The sequence below is a fragment of the Podarcis vaucheri genome, assembly GCF_965113315.1.
Source record: "Podarcis vaucheri genome assembly, chromosome: 6".
NCBI classification, from domain to species: domain Eukaryota; kingdom Metazoa; phylum Chordata; class Lepidosauria; order Squamata; family Lacertidae; genus Podarcis; species Podarcis vaucheri.
Genome location: NC_138764.1, coordinates 62,364,180 through 62,383,736, shown reverse-complemented (window position 1 = coordinate 62,383,736; position 19,557 = coordinate 62,364,180). Strand labels below are relative to the sequence as shown.

Here is a 19,557-nt window from a genome sequence, read left to right as displayed (position 1 = left end):
TGTCTTTTTGACTTAAACATGAGCAAATGCAGACACATGAATGATAACCTTGGCTGCCAAAACTATGGTCCCATGATACTTGAAAAAATAAAACAGTCTGGCTTAGGGCAACGTCTTCCCATTTGAAATGTGACACTTCAAGGATTAAACTATTTAGCTGCTAAGCAATTGGATGAAAAGTGGTGGTGAGCAGCACCATAGCCAAGATGCTCTGCAGATTCAATCCCCAGCATCTTCAGGTAGGACTGTAGAAAGACGGAAAACCTAGAAACTTGGTGTAAGGCAATTTCCTATGTTCCTATAAAAGAATAACCAGCACTTTAAAGTTTAAAGGCATCCCAGAATCCACTTCTGACTCACACCCTGAAATTACTCTCAAACAGAAAGAAGGAAACTATTCTGCAAATAAATGGTGGATGTAGGGATTTATTAACCCAATCAAACTTTCACCCAAATAATAAATGCATTGCTTGGAAGAAAATCCCACATGCTGTCAATAAAACATACAGTCAAGGAAGTATGCCTAGGACTATGATCTTTTCCATATGATTATTAGATTCAAAAGGGGGTGTGGCTGTGTGCCTTAAATTTTCATGGAAAGAGATTACTAGGAAGGGCAGCTTCTTCTACCTTTGCTGTATTGGATTGCCAGCTCCCCACCCCACCCCCATAGGTCTCACGTGCCTTTAATAGTCACATGACATGCAGAGATTCAACAGCTCAGAATTGTACCATCCATCGCTAGTAGCTTCGTGTTGGAAAAAGCATCAGCTGTTAAGTTTCAGCTCTCATCCAGCTGTTTGTGCATAGGAGCTCTGCAAGGGGCAAAGGGGTGGGGAAGTTGGCAACCCTACAGCAGCACTATAATGAAAGAGAAACTGCCTGCTGAGAAAATCTCTTCAGTGCAAATATTAAGAGGAGAAAGGGACCTTGTCCTGCATTGAATGTCTCATCCCTGATTTTCCACCCCCATAACCAAAAAATAGAAGGCAACTGCTCCCTCCCTCAAAACCAAGCTGTGATTAGCTGGCATCATCTGAAACTCACCCTATTCATCTTTCACATTCAACCCAGCATAATGGTGTTTGGTATTGAGTGCTCAGCTATTGGAGGGTAAATAATCTCCAAACAATGTAAAATTCTCTCCTTTGTCGGAGTGTGTACCACTTCTGGAATTGATATACGTGCTGTTGTAGAACAGATGTCCTGGCTGCACTCCAGGTGGGCAAACTGCTTGCCATAAGTGACTTGGGCATGGGGGTGGGGGGTGGGAGAGACTGGGGAAAGTTTACATAAAAAGCACATTGGGTAATTCCAAAAGACCAGGCTGCCAAGGTGAATAAAGCTTAGTTAGCCGGAAGAGGCTCACTATTGCCAGAAAAACGGCTGCTATCTGCTGCAGTGTCTGCCTGAGAGCCTAGCCAGATATATGTGAAAGGATCTCCCAACAGACATTTTCTTTACTTAAAAAGCAACAGCAGAAAACCCCCAAATTGGACCAAGGCCATCGTGTTGGCAGAGGGAAATAGTAGCAACAGTGATGTCTATGTTCTGTTTTTCTTTGAGTTTATTTATAAAGCAGATAACATACAAATTAAAAATAATAAAACATCAAATATAAACAAAGTAAAAGCATAAACAATATAAACAGAAGGAACTGGGAGCGTGTGACTTCGGGAAGACAGGAAACGGCTTTATACTGAGCCTGACTAAGTGGTCCATCTCAGTATTACAGACCAGTAGCAGGTCTCTAGGTTTTCAGGGACAGGGAGTCTCTCCCAGCCCTAGGTGGAGATGCTGAGGATTTAATTTGAGGTATGGCCTTTCCCCTGCATTGTATCACTCAAAGGCTGAAATCTTAACCTCACTTACTTGGGAGTAAGCCCCACTGAATTCAATGGGACCAACTTCTGAGTAGACATGGTTAGGCTTCAAGAAACCCGCTGAAATCAATAGACTTCTCCTTTAATTTCAGTCTTCTCTGAGTACGATATAGTTAGATATTTCCCTAGGCAGCAACCCCTGGAAAGTTAACTGGCTGACTAGTTTTACTACTCTCAGATTATGTTAGCTATGTTTTATATTGCATTTGTAGATACTCTGGTTTTGCCACAACAGGTTAAGTTAGCCACTTCTCTGAGAGGCTACTTTAGCCACTTCTGGAACTGAGAGGGTACTCCCCTTCCTGACAACCAAATTTTAGCTTTCTAAGTCCATGCATAGCCCCAAACATCCCAGTCATGAGACAAGTCTGAAAGCAAAGGGGGGGGGGGAGTAGGAGACAGAAAATCAAGTCCTCTAGAGAAAGGTGAGAAGATGAGCAAGTATCACCTCTGCAGTTATGTTGGGCTCTGCCAAAACCTGTCTGCAATATCAAACTAGATGTGACATGGGAGCTCCATATTTGGAGCTTCTTTCTCAAAAAGCAGCTGTGGGAGGAATGGGATTCGGATTAGGGCCACAGTGCAGACGAAGGATGCCACAACCTCAATCTATTATCACACCCTCCCCCAAAGGTGCTATTGGCCACAAGGGTGGGTGGAAATTTATGGGTTTAAGGGCTTAAATTAGAATTACAGTCCATTCATGCTATACTCTCTTAATTATCTTAAGTGGAAACTGTTAGAGGGCACATCCTATCTGCTTTCCTTAACATTCATCTCTAAGAGGTAGGTTTGAGTGAGCTGCTGTCTGGCCACTTCAAGTAGCCTTTCCCTGTGTACCCTAAAATGCCCTGTGGACAGTGGTTAATCTTGCTTTAAACCCTAAATTATTTAACCTATTTCACTAATTTATTTTAAAGTTGATCTACTACTCTAATAATATTCTCCCTCAAGGCAGCTTAGAAGAAAACACATAAAAATTTAACATTAAAAAGTGTACTCCTTACATTTGCAAATCACCTACAGCACAACCATTAACTGCATTTATTTACTGCAAAGGTTTAATGGGCTGCTATTTAGCCGAGCCAATCACTGTTGTTGGAAAAGCTGGTGAACAAGCTCAAGGACACTCTCATACCTTATGAGCTAATGCTTAAGCAAAGTCCATTTATATACCTTCCATAAACTTTTCTCCCTATCGCATGTGACTTAGGCGAAACTATGCTCTGCAGGCTCAGAACTGGCACCTAAGTACCTATGGTAAGATCAAACTGAAGGTGTGTCTTGCTTGGCATCCTGTTTCCCCAGTGGTCAAGTCGGGTACCTATTGGTGGCTGGGGCCCATTGAGCCTGGAGGGGTGAAAGATCCAACAACAGGTAGAGGCAGAGGCAATGACAGGTAGAGCCAGCTAATTCTAGGCTTGTCCCCATCCTCCTTTCTGCTGAGTTCTACAAGGGCAACAGTAGAGTCTAAGAAGGAGGGCTCTGACAGGCAGTGCCACCTCTGAACTAGTTGTAATTAAGGAGGTCAGCAAGTGAAGATTGGCTGTGAGTGGGCTGAAGTGAGTGGGAAAGTGAACCATTCGCCTTAATGAACTAGCCTCCACTGCAGACACCTACAGGAAGACCACAAGCAAAACACAATATTCTTTCACCACTGTTGCTCCCTAGCAACTGCTATACAGATCACATCATATATAGCCACCATGATCAGTAGTCATAGCATTATCTGAAGGCAGCCCTGTATTGTGAAGTTTTTAGTGTTTGATGTTTTAGTATGTTTTTATATTTTTAAATTGGGGAAACCTAGCCCGATTGGTAATAATTCTCTATGAATGTTGCTGTCTGAGATAGGGCAGCAAATGGGCCTCTCTCCCTGAACCACCACCACCTGCAAAAATTGTCAAGATGCATTGCACCCAAGATCAACCAAGTTATTTTGGCACCTAAGGCAAAATAAATAAATAAAAATCCTACAAGCACCTGTCCTTTCCCCTCTCAGCAAACAAATCTTTAAAAAAAAACAAATTTAACTATCTGCTACCTTTCTACAGCACCAAACTAGCATGCCCTTTTGAAAGTGCAAAAAGGAGACAAAGTACTGAAACTTACCAAATCTAGTTTATTCATCCACTCTTAAAATGCAAGCAACAAATAAAAGATATGAAATAAAGACTTTAGCATCAGCCAAATCGTACAACTGTGGTTCGATGGCTCAGCATTTCTGCTACTAAATATGTTCATGCAAATTCAAACAATGGCCTACAGAAAACAGAGGCCGGAGTGGGGGCAATCAAGGACTTCTTCGTAGAGATAGAAGAGGCATTCCATTTGGTTAATGTGTGAAGGGGCAGTGTGGGCTTGTTGCTACTGGCCATGCCCCATTGGCTGTGCATAATTTGGGGAACTAAGCAGCGGTGTAGCCAGCTGTTTGGGCACCTGGGGCGGTGTGTGCCCTGCACCCGAGGGTGGGGCAAACCACCAATAGGGCGGGGTGAGCCAGGGCAGGACACGCTGCGCAGAGCCTCCAAGGAGTCTGCCCACTGCCTCCCCCTCAGCCATAGGGTGGCTGAAGGGGAGGCAGCAGGCACACGCACGCCCCATGCTGCCATTTCAGGCAGTGCAGAGCTTGCATGTGCGATGGCGTGACAGCGTTTCCCCCCCTGGTGCCGTTGGGCCCGCCCTCACTTAAATATAGCGCACCCACCTCACAGAACACCAATTACCCGAATTCCTACAAACTACTCCAGATTATCATGTGGGGGACTTGTGTGAGGGAAAATTTAATAATTTGTCGTCTTAGGCAGGATTTGATCAAATAAACAAGAAAGATTTTATTAAACATTGGAAGTTTATGACACAAAGTGGGTAAAACAAAGGATACTTCAGATTCTAATGTTATTTCACTTCTGCTCTTTCTCAGTTGTTGCACAGCTTTTGCCGCTTAATACTTTGTTTCTTAAACAAGGTGGTACTTCCTGTCAGTTACACACCCCTTTGACAACCCTACTCCTGAGGTACTCCAAGTAACAGACCCAAGGGATCACCACACCCCTCTTAACTGGTTTGGGAGTCTTCTCAATGTAGAAGCATTTCTCCCCTCCTGATTGGAATGAATCCTAAGTAGACTGTATTCTCACAGCTTCTACTTATCCTGGCTCAGCCTCAGCCTGCCAGTTAATTCCTGGCCTATTACTCTTACAGGACACCACACGCTGTCCTTCACACTAAGCTCAGAGACTCCCTTCTCTAGCTTGTGATATATTCCTCAGGGTGGATGTTTCTACCCAGAACCAACTCTCACTCCCTACCTCCCAACCTAAAAACTGTCTCTCTTTTTCAACTCTCCCTCCTGGAACCCTGGCCAATCAGAAGCTGCCTTTCGTTAACAGTTTGTTGGCAGGGAAAAAATAAAAAGAAAACACTTGGTGAACCAACCTGCCCAGCAAAAACTAACTTTTCCATCACAGCATGCTGCCAACCCACTGCCTCACAATATTATTATTTATTAAATTTGCATACCACCCTTCATCACAGGGCAGTTCACAACAGCAAAATACAAAATGAGAATACAAAACACAAGATAAAACAAAAACAGAAACAAACCAACAAACCCCCCTCCCAAAAACACATTTAAAAAGCCATAGAATATTGAAAAGTTTTCGCCTGGCACCTAAAGATATATAATGAAGATGCCAGGCAAGCCTCCCTGAAGAAAGCATTCCACAAACGGGGGGGGGGGGGGGACAACAACGAAAAGGCCCATTCTCCTGTTGCCACCCTCTAGACCTCTCACACGGAAGAGGCACATGAAGAAGGGCCTCAGTTGATGATAATACCAGGGCCTAGAAAGTGCGGGGCAGAAGGTAAGCCAGCTTTATCCGGTTCTGTGGTGCTGCAGGCTGCCTGGCCAGCGAGGAGGCTTAACACTCACCTTGCCAGCCAGAAAGTGAATCCAAATCTGCCTGCAGATTGGTCAATAGCACACAGGCTTGGAGGCAGGGCTCCCTTTGAGGGTGGGCCTGATGGAGCACATAGGCTTCCTTCAGGTCTGTTCCCAAGGTATTTAAGGCTTCCTGCACAGGCCCCCTGCACTCCACTCAGTTCTTCATCTGTAGTTTTTTGGTCTGTGTCCAGAAACATGTGGATGAGCGCTGAGACTCTCCACTTGAAGAAGGGGTAGGGCCTGGGTGGCACTATGGGCTGAACCACTGAGCCTAGGGCTTGCCGATCGGAAGATCGGTGGTTCGCATCCCCGCGACGGGGTGAGCTCCCGTTGCTCAGTCCCAGCTCCTGCCAACCTAGCAGTTCGAAAGCACGTCAAAGTGCAAGTAGATAAATAGGTACCGCTCTGGCGGGAAGGTAAACGGCGTTTCCGTGCGCTGCTCTGGTTTCGCCAGAAGCGGCTTAGTCATGCTGGCCTCATGACCTGGAAAAAATGTCTGCGGACAAACGTCGGCTCCCTCAGCCAATAAAGCGAGATGAGTGTCGGAACCCCAGAGTCATTCGCGACGGGACTTAACTGTCAGGGGTCCTTTAGAGCCTGGGAAGGAGAGCAAGTTATTTGCTTGGAGCTACCCAAGGTCCTGCAACACCCATCTGACCCTACCTGCCAGCTGCATGGCTAAGCTACCTGCTAATATCTGTAGACTCTGCTTGCTGTCAGGACACTGTATGTACATACTTAGGGCTCCTCCAATGGTTGGGAGACTTTGCTCATCAGGGCCTTCTTCTCAATAATGTCTAATGCCGTGGGCCCCTGAGATTCCTGCCCACCACAGGAACTTGGTAAGCACAGTACAAGCCCATCAGGGAAGGTGTGGTGGAGGCTAAATGCACGTGCCTACTTGTCTGAACATTTCCCCTTATCAGTCTGTGAATAAAATTTAAAAAGCTATAACAAGGGTGGCTAATATTTTTTGGCCTGACAGCCACATTCGCTCTTAACTAGACCCCATATGCTGGTGGTGCATGTGGTCATTTCACACTCTCTCATACATACATGCGTGCACACATGGAGACATGTACAAAGGCATGCAGCTACCCTGCCTCAGTTATTATCTGTGGAGATTAAATTGATGAAGGATTAATCCCACTCAGATAATCCATCTGATGATCAGTTAGAGGGGCAATCTGCATTCCAACCAGGGTTTGGGAAGCCACCTATCCAGGCACAATTTCATAGCCCCCCCCCCCACATCATTGCTTAAACCAGTGGCTTCTTGCAGCCACCTAAGGCAGACACAAACTTTAGTAAATGAAAGCTGGAAATTCAGGGCAGAGGTCCAAAATATCTCTGAGTGAGTCACAGAGGCTAGCAAAGAGAGAAAGAGACAGGGATGGACACACATACCATGGCTACAGCACTAGGCTAGAGTTAGCAAAGGATCAGCTACTGACAAAGTGCCTTCTTATGTTGACTTTGAATGATCAGGAAGGTTTCCCCCTCTTTGGCCTATTTTTGGCTGCTTTCGCACCTAGCAATACACTTCCTTCTGCTCCTCCACACTGACACTCCTGCTTTTATGTGAGTCAACAGTTCAGCCAGTGTCCAAGCCTGCATGGCTAAGCCAGGTGCCTCCAGAGGGATGTGCATGGGCCGATTCCAAGGCTGAGTGATGTGCTGGCTGCTAAACATGTATGCATACTTTCCCCTGCCTCTTCTGGCAATCCCAACCCCAGTCACAGAGTTGTAATCTGGGCTGTGACAACGTCTCCTCTGTATGAGATCACTTGATGGGCTGGAGCGCACAGTGTTCTTTGCTCTAATTCATAGCAGCAGCTGTGCGAGTCCAGTGCCTCCTGGGTAGGAGACTTGTTGATTACTGGCCCGGCTCAGTAATTAGACACATCCAAATGTGCATTCCTCTTTCACTGTTTTTCCAGTCACATGCCCTGTCTAAGAACATAAAAGATCCCCTCCAAATCCTTGACTGGGCCCCTGAGGTTCCTGCTCTTACAGGTAGGTACAGGAATATGCTCAGTGAATTGCAACCCAGTCATGTTCTGTGGGTGCTGCAGATTGGGGCTGAATTCAGTCATGGCAACAACAGAGGGAATATGAACCAGGACTAGCTTAACGTGAGAGACAGGGGTGACACATACATACTTTACCACCACAATATGGAAGGCGGAAACAAGAGAGAATGAAATGTCAAAAATGCAAGGGATACGAGGAAAGATGGGACACCCCATGCTAAACACAGGCTGAAAAAGAAAGGTGCAAAAAACAAGGAGCTGCTTTATAACGTGCCAGCCTGCTATGTAGCTCAGGGATGCGTCCCTCCAATATGTTGATGGACTCATCAGCCCAAAACAGGATGGTCCATCAGTGATGATGAGAGTTGTGGACTAGTAGGAGGGTCATAGCCTCCCCATCCCTGATATGGCAACTGGAAATCTAGCAGTTCGAAAGCATCCCAGGGCAAATAGATAAATAGGTACTGCTGTGGTGGGAAGGTAAATGGCATTTCCATGCACTCTGGCACTCGTCACGGTGTTCCGTTGCGCCAGAAATGACCCGGAAACCAGCCTGTGGACAAATGCCAGCTCCCTCGGCCTGAAAGTGAGATGAGCGCCGTGACCCCATAGTTGCCTTTGACTGGACTTAATCATCCAGGGGTCCTTTACCTTTTACAGTATACCTTTTCCTTGATATAACCTATCCCTGCCTACTCTCTGACCAGAAGTGATTCTCCAAGGGTTTCAGGCATAGCCCCTTCTCATTCCCTGCTACCTAACATCTTTCAAAGAAGACACCTAGGACAGAAATTAGAATCTTTTTAACAAACCTGGTGATGGAGACTGTGAGGGTGTGCATGCTCCTGTATTTATTTGTATCCACCACTCTCCATGAATGGTGGTAGCAGCTGTGAACTACTGATTAGAACAACTGATTAAAATACACCCCCAAACCCTGAACACTTGGTTGTGAGCTCCAATCCCCTTTAATCTGCCCCTGAAAAAGACAGCTTCATTGCTTCAAGGCAGGTGGTAGATATGCATTCTGGTGCCACTTCCCCATATCTGCAGCACACTGGACTCATTTCTCTAAGCTGAATGTGGCACTATAATCGGCTTTTGTGTGGCATAGAACCGTGCTCTGCAACAGGCGCCAGCATGACTCAGGGGTGGAATGTTTAATGCAGAAGGAGAATGAAGCTCCTTTTCTTTTCCCTGGTTGGGGACGCTTGGAGGCGACTGCCAGAGTCTGGAATGATCCTTCTAGCTTCAGATCTGGAGCTTGCCTTGCATGTTAAAAGGTGACAAGACGCTGCATTCGTGGCAAAACCAGGGTTAGCAGACTGAAGTTCTGTAACAAAGAGGAAAGACATGCTCCAAAATGGTCAGAGGAGGTGAATTCCTTCCCCAACATGTGGTGAGTCCTGTGGCAAGGATTGCAAAGGATTTCAGCATGATAGGGGGTAATGATGAAGAACAGATTCAACAAGCCTTGATTCTGTGTGAGGAACAGATAAATGGATGTTCTGACCATCTGTCTGGTGAAAATGTCACATTTCTTCCATGTCACATTATACAATACGAATTTGTCTATTTTCTGGACCTGGGGCACCTAGGCACATGCCACAGAATCATAAGGTTGGAAGGGACCGTAAAAGTCATCTAGTTAAAACTACCTGCCAATACAATGAATCTGCTGCAAACATTCGTGACATCCTCCTGTCACTGCTTAAATGTCTCTAACAGAGGAAGAGTTTGCTACTTTCTGAGTCTCTGGGACTCAGCTATAAAGCTCAGTGGCTGACCTTGAGCCAGGCACTGTTCCTCAGCATAATCTACTTCACAGGGTTGTTATGAGGATAACATGGGGAGGGGAGAATCATGTACTCCACCTTAAGGCTCCTTGGAGGAAAAGGTGGTATTTGAATGCAATAAGATACAAAAAATGGTATGGCCTTGGGTAAGTCACTCACTCTCAATCTGAATTCCACCTAAGAAATGAAAGAGAGGAGATAAAAAGATGGGCTCTAAACACAACTTAAACCCTGAACAAGGGGCTGTAGCTCAGTAGCACAGAGTAGGAGGTCCCAGGTTCAATCCCTGGCCCCTCCAGTTAAAATACCTATGCGCTCAAGATTGTGAAGAGCTGCTCCATATCAGAACAGGCATGGCCCCCTCACCCCAGTCTTCTCTTCCCAGTTCCTTCAAGCTTTTATCACAGGACCTGTTTTCTGTTGCCCTCCTCTGAACCCATCCCAACATGTCTATACAGTCATACCTTGGAAGTCGAACAGAATCCGTTCTGGAAGTCCACTCGACTTCCGAACTGTTTGACATCCAAAGTGCAGCTTCTGATTGGCTGCAGGAAGCTCCTGCAACCAATTCGAAGCTCCGTCGGATGTTCGGCTTCTGAAAGAATGTTTGAAAACCGGAACAATCACTTCTGGTTTTCGATTGTTTGGGAGCTGAAATGTTCAACTCCCAAGGTGTTCGGGAGCCGAGGTACAAAGTGCAGTGCCCAAACCTGGATACAGATGGTGTCTGTCTAGTGCAGAATAAAGTGAAACGATTACTTCCCATGGCTTGTAAAACTTAGTTCAATGTAGCACAAAGTACCTTCCTGCATGAGCAGACAACTTTCTCTTGCACAGTGGGAGTTTTCCCCCTCTCCTCCCCATCGACTGTTCTCAGGGTTTCCCCAACCTTACAGAGCTGATTTGGGGACTGTGCTGGGCCTGCACAGGGGGACAGCGGAAGGGGAGTGCTATTGCACAAGCTGAATTCATTCCACTCGTGGAATTATTTAGTTGAATATTGCCCTATAGTTACATTGAAACCCTTAAAATGGCATTAGACTTTTTTGAAGCCACATCACCCTGATGACTCACATTCAGTTTCTGACCAAGTTCAATCCCAAGATCATTTCACATGTATTGCTGCCAAGCTATGTATCCCTCCTCCGCTGCAGATGTCAAATTTATTTTGCGTTTTATTCCCATCTTGGAGGTGTAAAGTTATCCCTCCCAGTTTTGCACCATCTGCAAACTTGATGAGGAATAACAATAATAATAATAATATCTTTATTGCCATTGCCCCCTTCGGGGACAACGAAATTACTCCATCCCTAAGTAATTGACGAGAGGGGGAGAGAGAGAGAGTAGAGTCCTGTGCTGCTCTGTCTCCCCCCACTTTGCTCCAATGTGATGAACGACCATAAATGAGAAAGCTTTGGGAATCACTGGGCATCATTTCCCAACAGTTGTGACAATACTATCAACTAGATCACATTTAACCAAATTGCTAACCAAAATATCATGGGGGAGTTTATCAAATGCTTTGCTGAACTCAAGATATACTATGACCACAACACATTCCAAAATCCACTAAACCAGTAAGCCAATAAAAAAAGAGAGATAAGATTAGTCTGGCATGATTACTTATTGACAAATCCATGCTGGTTCCTACCAACCACAACATTAACAAAAAGACTGAGTACTTTACAGACTGTTCTGGTTATCTTCCCTGGTATGAAAGTCAGGCTGACTAGTCTTCAGTTTGCTGGATCTTTCTTCCCACCCATACCATCCCAATTTTCTGAAGATTGGGGCAGCATTTGCCCATCTCCAATCATCTAGCACCTCACCTGCTAGCACCTCTAGGCTTTCTCAATTAGGGTAGTTATACAGGGTTAGTCTTTTAAAAGAGGCCCCATGGAACATGTGTACTCTGTATCCACGGGGCCTCTTTTAAAGGACTCACCCTGTATAAGTAATACCAAGCACATACCTATTCTTTTAGCTGAAGACCACCAGCTATCAGGCAAATTTCAAGGATGAGTCACAGCTTGAGTCTTTGGGTTCTTCGTCTGTCACAAGAAGCTCCCCACTTCAAACAAACACAAGCAGAAACCAGTTTGTCAGAGCACATTATTTGTGATTGGTTATGGTATGGACATTCCTGGAGAAGAACCCAAACACAACAAGCTCCTCTACCAAGCATCTTGGGGTTACTGAGGAGCTGCAAAGTTTTTTCCTTCTTCCACATGACCATATGGACATTTGTGTCACAGGACATACACACACATCATTCCAGGTCATTGATAACAAGAAGATATATAATCTAGGCTGCAATCCTATACTGTACACACATTTTACCTGGGCTAATCTTTCTTGAATACAGTGTAGAGTACACCTGCAATTGCTGCATGCCATAGACTCTAATCTAATGTAAACATAAGATATATCTCAACATAACCTTATAAAACAGTTTAAAGATTAAAATGAATAAAAATGATGTTATGAAATAAAATAACAATGCTGCTTCTATTGCTTGGCTCCCTGCCCTGTTTTGTAATGAATAACTGTGCATAAAAACTGCTTATGATCAACAGCCAGGAGCATGGCCGAAGGTTACTTGAAAGTTTGGGCAAAAATAGCTTTCCCTTCTGCTGTAGATTATAACAGGTCCCTTGACTCCTGCCCATGCTTAGAAGCTGCACAATGGAATTCAGAATACACTTAAAAGTAGATTTGAATTGTGTCGGTGAAACATTATGGTATTCTTGAACTTCTGTTGGGTAACCTTAACCACCGTCAGCTTAGTTAAGCTCTCTATATTTAATTCAATCACCTAGTTAGAATTGCATATCAGATGGTGATGGCTCAGCATCTCCTCCTTTTGCCCCTTTTTACAACCCCACATGCCAGCAAAGGACTAGCCCAGAGAAGGGTGATGGAGAGGAGGGTCTAGTGACCCACTGTTGTCCATCGTGCAAACAGCATATCTCATACAGCAATGGTGGACACATTCTTTGAATGTTGATCCTTATGTAGCAAAACGACACCATTCATTGAATGGGGAAACTCCAAAATTTGCAGAAGCACACAAGATATTTGGAGGGGGAGACTGACTTGGAATGATGACTGACTGGGTGGAAGATGAGGAGGGAATGGGGTGTCCTGAATGTTTTGTTGCTGGTCCCACTTGTTACTATTATACTATTATGTCATATTACACAGGAGTAGCCAATGGGGTGCCTCCCCGATGTCACTGGACTCCAAATCCCATCAGCCTCAGCTAGAATTGCCAATGGGCAGGGATTGCTTTATTTAGAGAGATTTATCAACCGCTTAATCAAAGAGCTCTCCATAGAAACAGTTAAAACCCACAAAACCGTTTAAAAAAGCAAAAGTAAAGATTGGTATTAAAATATAGATAAAATCAGTAAAATATGGGTAACTAAATTATACTGTGTGTGTCCAAAACTATACAGCAAAGGTTCCTGTTTAAATTAGTCCAAAGCTGTTAAGTGCTTTATATACTAATAGCAAAACTTTGAACTTGGACTGGTAACTAATCAGCAACCAGCACTGATCTCTGAGCAGGAGTGCAATACGATGACAGACTCTCACTCCTGACAGCAATTGTGCTGCAACTTTCTCTATAACCTACTCTTAGATCAACAGCGAGGGAAGCCCCATATAAAGTGCAATGCAGTAATTCCATCTACAGCTGCCACATAATACCTGTTCCACTCTGGTAAGAACTTCAGCATTTAGCGTGGCAGTTTAAAAAAAGGTGCCTCTGATAAACCAGGAAACACATTTTAAAATTAGGTTTTTTTGTAAAAGTACTTATAAAAACTGCACATGGCAACCACCATTCTAGAAAAGGCATTCCCTCTAGTGAGTTAGGAGGAAAATGCAAAATCTGTCCAAGATATTTCCTGCAATACACGCGCACCACTTATAGAACAAGCAATTTATTTAGATTCATTGTGTTCTTCTTATATGCAAATTTAAAATAAACTACGATCTATACAATTAAGTGACTATGATTTCACTAATCAGGTATTGCCCTAGTTAACAGTAAATTAAAGCCTACTTGGCTTTCCCACTATAATTTTGCTGCAAGATAAAAGGTTTTTTTTTTAAAAAAAATAATCACTGATGAGTTAGATCAGAAGATTCATAAGCTGCAAAAACTACTGGATTTTAAAAGGAGGAAAGTCCAAATCACGTGAAAACTGCCTTGTTGCAACATGCACAGCTTAAGGAGACACAGCGGCAACAGTAAGGTGGCTCCCTGCCTGCAAAAAATCCCCCTTACTAAACAGCCCAGGAAGCCACAAACGCAGTTGCAACCTCTGTTCGCATAGACTTTGCTATAATGTTGGCTCTAAAAATTTATTAGTGAACCTGCTATGAGAAAAGGGCTCTAGAGGTAAGCAGACTGGGCGATGCAGTTTTAAATAGGTAATAATTTTGATAAATAAAAGAATTGGCAGCTCAAGCCTTACTCAAAACCCCATACTTCACTCTTGAAGTCCTGCTCACTTAAAAGCAGATGTTGGAAAAAAGGCATTCTGCACAAGCAGAGAGACACTCATATTCTTAACACTGACTGCATTCCCATGTAATATTTTCTGACTTATTGTGGCTTACTGTAAATGAGCAACATGCTGGTACGTGCTGCCCAATTACTTCCATTCTGCTTCCCCCCTGGCATGAGCAGAGCAAACAAACCAGGAAGCTTTGGCTTTCCATTAAAATCAAACCAGGGGTCATATTTTGCTGTTCCCTAACAAGCCAATGCCAGCAGGTCAACAACAGGCCATGTTTTAAGGTTAGCTAGTGATCATGGCTTGTTCAAGAGAAACAATCCACAATACCTGGTTCAGACCTAATAGGATACCAAGGTTTTCTAGTTTGCTTATTTTGCTCTTGCCAGACTAAGAGCAAAGCAGAAACAACCAGGCAGGGTGCACTAGCACACTGCTCAATCACAGTAAACTAAGGTAAATCAGAAAATCTGGCTTCTTGCTATGTTCAAACATGGCCACTGTAGGTCCCTCGCCTGATGACTGGCTTTGAAAACAGGTTAAATCCATTGACAAGTCAAGAGGTACACTTACGGTTTTATCACAGAAGAGACCATAAGCAGAACATATGATTTCCCTGCAGAAGGTACTCTGTTTGAATGCCTGGTACTTCCAGTTTTCTTATCACATAGTAAGTGATGAGAAAGGTCTCTTCCTGAACCCTGCCAGTCAAAAGCAGACAACACTGGCCTAGCTGGACAAACAATCTGACACATTATAAAGCATCTTTTAGAGCAGATCTGGGGACCCACAGGTTGAGAACCGCTGTTTTAGAGCATGATGGAAGTAGTCATCTCCTGTTTGTTCTTAGAATATAGTCCAATGTGGCTAATTTGTTGCCCTCCAAGAGTTATTAGACTACAGCTCCCATCATCTGTGACCACTAGCCATACTAGCCGAGGCTCATGGTAGCTGTAGTCCAACACCATCTCAAGTGACACAGGTTAGCCACCCCCCTGGTCTAAGGCAGACCTCAGAGATACACCACCACTGAACATTCCAGCAACTAAGCTATAATTATAGCCATGAAATTATCATTCATGGATTTGTTCAGCTGTGTGCAAACCTGAGTTTGGTTTCACAATATTTTTCTAAGGAATCATTTTTTTAATGGCACTATCTTAAGCATGTTTACTCAAAAGTAATCTCTATCAAGTTCAACAGGTTCCATAGTAAGCATGCTTAGAACAGCAGTCTCAGAGTAGTAGCCATAATCTCAATTTATGGCCGTAAGTACTTTGTAAGCTGAGCAGCATTTATCACCAAGTTGTGAGCATTGCTTTAACCATGGAAGTACCACATACTCAAATGCAGTGCCGCAGCAAACAATCTTACAGGAATCAGGGGTTCATTATAGCCACCAAGTTCAAATTTACTCCACGTGGATTTCTAAGGTCTCCAGTCAACTCAAAAAATATTTTACCTATGAACACCAGCTCTGAAATCACCAGGTTTCACAGATGCACAATCCTAACCATGTAAATTTTTAAAGAAGCGAGAGCTGTATGCAACTAAACAGGAAGAAAAATCTTAATGCTGACACTGGAACCATCATTTCTGCATACCCACAGGAAACATATCTGTGAGGCACAGCATAACCATAAATGGGGGGTGGGGAAGCACCACAAAAAGGAGCCTGTTTACGTTATCAGATACTTAGAATTACCACTTTCCTCTTCAGCAGGGCTCCTGCACTTTTAACAGCTGCATAGCAGGTGAACAAATGAGTGGCACGCACTGTATCCCCATGCTGAGAAAATTATCACCTATTGCAGCAGTTGCCTTCTAGACATTACTGGACCACAGTTTCCATAATCTGACCACTGGCCAATATATATCAGTTTACCACAATTCTGTATGTACAGTAAAAGCCACATAAAAATTTGAAATCACAGATCTTCAACTATTTCAGAAGATGTTTTCTTAATTGTTTGCATAAGCCTGACAGCATATAGAAGTTTTCAGTAAAAGTTTAAAGGTAAACATACAAGATGCCTTCTGAAACTCTACTGGTAGGGCATTTCAAGGAACTAGGCTGATGACACCAAACACTTGGTTTCCTGTCCATGTCAAATGAGCTCCATCAACTCAGGGGACAACCAGCAACACCTCCACAGACAATCTCAGTGACTGAACTGAGATATAAGGGTTCAGGCAGTCCCTGGACCTAATTTGTTCAAGGCTTTGTAAATGAATATCAAGACCTTGAATCTGGCTTGGTAGTAAATATCCCTACCAGATATTTTGAACGCTGATGTGTTTTTAATTTATTGATTTTTATTTTTTATTGTTTTTATTGCTTTTAATAATAATCTTGTGGTTTTATTGTTTTTATAAACTGCTTTGAAGTCTTCTACCATCAAGCAGTATATAGATTTTATGAAATAAATAAAATAAATGCCCAGCCCGTGCAGACATTTTAACAACGGTGTCACATTTTGTCAGTCAGGTGCCCCCAGCAGTAGTCTGGCTGCTACATTCTGCATCAGTTGGGAATTTTCAAACCAGGCCCAAGGGCAGCCCCACACAGAATGCACACTCATTTTTTCCTTCCATTGTTGAAGAAACTACTCTAAAGTTAAAGGAATTACTAAGATGAGAGGCAACTGAGTCCTGCTGGTTAAGTATACGGTGTTATTCCGTTACTCACAGTACCTATTTTACATTATCATCCATATTAAAATGCTCCAAAAGGTCCCTAATTTCAGTGACTTAACTCGCACAAAATGAGCACCACACTCACCTAAAAGTAGTTAAAGCACCAACACTGGCACATGTGTAAAGCAATTCTATAAATAGTTAACAACACTGTCTAATTATGTACAAAAAAAATGGTTCTTAAACTTTCTGGGGTCATTGGATCCCTTTGAAAATCTGATGAAAGCTCTGGAACCCCTCCTCATATTTTTTCCATTCCACAAAGACTTTTTTCAATGTAGCAGGAAGGAAATTTAAAACTGAATATTTTTATGTACCCAGTTCACAGACCCCCCTGAAGCTCATCCATGGACTTCCTAGGGATCCATGGACCATTGTTTAAAAACCCCTGATATATAGCACATAAGCTCTAAGGGTTTTTAAACAAAGGCTATGTGGCCAACAACTAGGGATGCTGTTGCAGTGGATTTCCTGTGTTGGGGGGGGTTGACCTAGTTACTAGATAAACTTGAGGTTCTTTCCTACTCTACAATATCCTTTGAACAGGGACTTCAGACCACATGTGTGTTTCAGACCACATGTAATAATCCCTCAGGTGCACCTGTATTTCTTGGCCACGAAACTGGCTCTACATACTCATTGGTTTTCATCAATAGTGATTTTCCAGAAAAAGTCCAAATATTTCCTGGAAATATTTTCAACACCACCCTAAATTAACTGAGATCTGATTTAACATTTGACTTAGATTTAATAAATGAAATTTTAAAATGTACGTCATGTTACTGTTATGTGCTGCATATAGCCAAATGTAACTGAACTATAAGGGAGGGGGAGATCTAAACACACTTACTGGGGAACAAGAGCCACTGAATAGAGTAGCACTTAATTCTAGGTAAACAAGAACAGAATGGTGCTGTTAGTGTGGTTTAAAAGGATCCACTCTATTTCTGTGATTGCGATTTGTTTTAACTGTTTTAAATTCTGAATTTTAGACTGTGGTAATCCACTTAGGGACCTGCTGGAGAAGGGAAAGTAATAATAATATTAATAATAATAGAGGAGGCAAAAGAGGGAGAGGATACATTATTGTTTTAATTATTATTTATTTATTAAATTTATAAACAGAGGTAGCAGAAGACAAACATTAATTTTAGTATGCCTGAAAAACCATGTGCATAAAAGTATCTGCTTTCTATGGATATTCACTTGAAAGGAGTTAATTACAACTTCAATTCTTGATTTGACTGGCATTATATCCATTCCAGCTATCCAGTTTGACTGGTATTGCATCCATTATGGTAGTAATTACATTTATAAAATACTGCATTTCTAAAAATTAAACGTTTTCAATGGAAAAGTATAGCTGAATAAAATTTTCCAGCCCACTGATCATTATAAACAATTAACTATTTTGCTGTATTATGGATGGATGTCAAAAGGCACAGATCCCACTGCTTAAGCACACACCCCAAGGGACTGCTTGACCTGTGCTCGTAAAGCAGGCATGGCCAAACTTGGCCCTCCAGATGTTTTGGGATTACAACTCCCATCATCCCTAGCTAACAGGACCAGTGGTCAGGGATGGTGGGAATTGTAGCCCCAAAACATCTGGAGGGCCAAGTTTGGCCATGCCTATCATAAACTGTAGCAATGTAATTATGATGTGTAAAAAGTAACCACAAAAAATGCTTTTGCTTATAAATATACTGTGCTTTTGCAGCGTTTAAACCAAGGAGTGGAAGTTGTAAACACAAACACACAACCCCTTTTTGCTCTCAGCAAGATTCCATGAAGAAATGGCAGTGATGTAATTCTTGCAATGGCTCAATGCTGCTGTTTGTTTTGCTCTTCACCCTTCCCGCCTTGCAAGGCCAGCGTGTGCAAATAAACACAGAGAGGCCCTCATCAGTGCTCCTTTTCATACTAGACGCTTTTGCAAACAAGCAAATACTTTCTTAAAAGTCATGTACAGCTGCACAGTTAAATCTAAGGCTTAGTCTTAGGCTGCTAGAAACACGTTAAAAAAAAAAAAGAATCTTTTCCCAGGCTGGTTCCAAGTGTCCTGTCCTGGGTAAACTGTGGCCAATCATGATGAACTTTTGGGAAAGGTGCAAAAATCCGGGAAGGGGCTTAAGTGTAAGGCTATAACAAACCTTCATTGGAAAGTTATTATTACACAGCCTATTTGCAGGAGCAAAAACACATCTGAGACACTGGCATTGCTGGGTAAACTCTAGGATGCAATAAAAAAACAGAGCAGCAGCAACAGCAACGTGGGAGTTCTCTGCAAACAGTTGGGGATGCCGGGCAGCTGCCCAGCATTTGCATTCATTTGGCACGGCTCAAGGGCTAAGGATGCTGGTCCCGAGGGGGCAAAACAGTTTCCCCACTGGTTCAGCCGCCACTTTATGTAAGAGCAGTGCAGGAAGCCAGCCTTAGCCTTTATCACTTACGCTCATCGGCTTGTGTTGATTTCACAAGGTGTCGCCACTATTTGCATCAAGCGTTCCTCAGATCTTTTCTGCCCTACTTTGGCTGGGCTTGCATGCATTTGCATCTCATCTGCCATCTCCCCCGCTCCGAAAACTGTGATTAAGCAAAACCCAGCGTCCACATTGTAATTCAAAGCACCGCCTTTGTTGCTATTTCAAAGTTTACAAGGATTTTACAAGGAAG

The 19,557-nt window shown here is 43.3% G+C and overlaps 1 protein-coding gene across 3 annotated transcripts in view; it reads right to left on the bottom strand.

Moving 5' to 3' along the window:
• Positions 1-19,557, bottom strand: part of DEF6 (DEF6 guanine nucleotide exchange factor) — a 45,523-nt gene that overhangs the window by 25,154 nt on the left and 812 nt on the right. The window contains exon 1 of one of the 3 annotated variants that reach the window (XM_082228604.1): positions 19,335-19,456. The exons of 1 other annotated variant lie outside the window; for it this stretch is intronic. In XM_082228604.1, the coding sequence (XP_082084730.1) occupies positions 19,335-19,340 (6 nt within the window). In that variant the 5' untranslated portion in view covers positions 19,341-19,456. Of the gene's footprint in view, positions 1-3,995; positions 4,029-19,334; positions 19,457-19,557 lie in introns of those variants that run through there. One more of the 3 variants, XM_082228603.1, reaches the window with a different exon arrangement.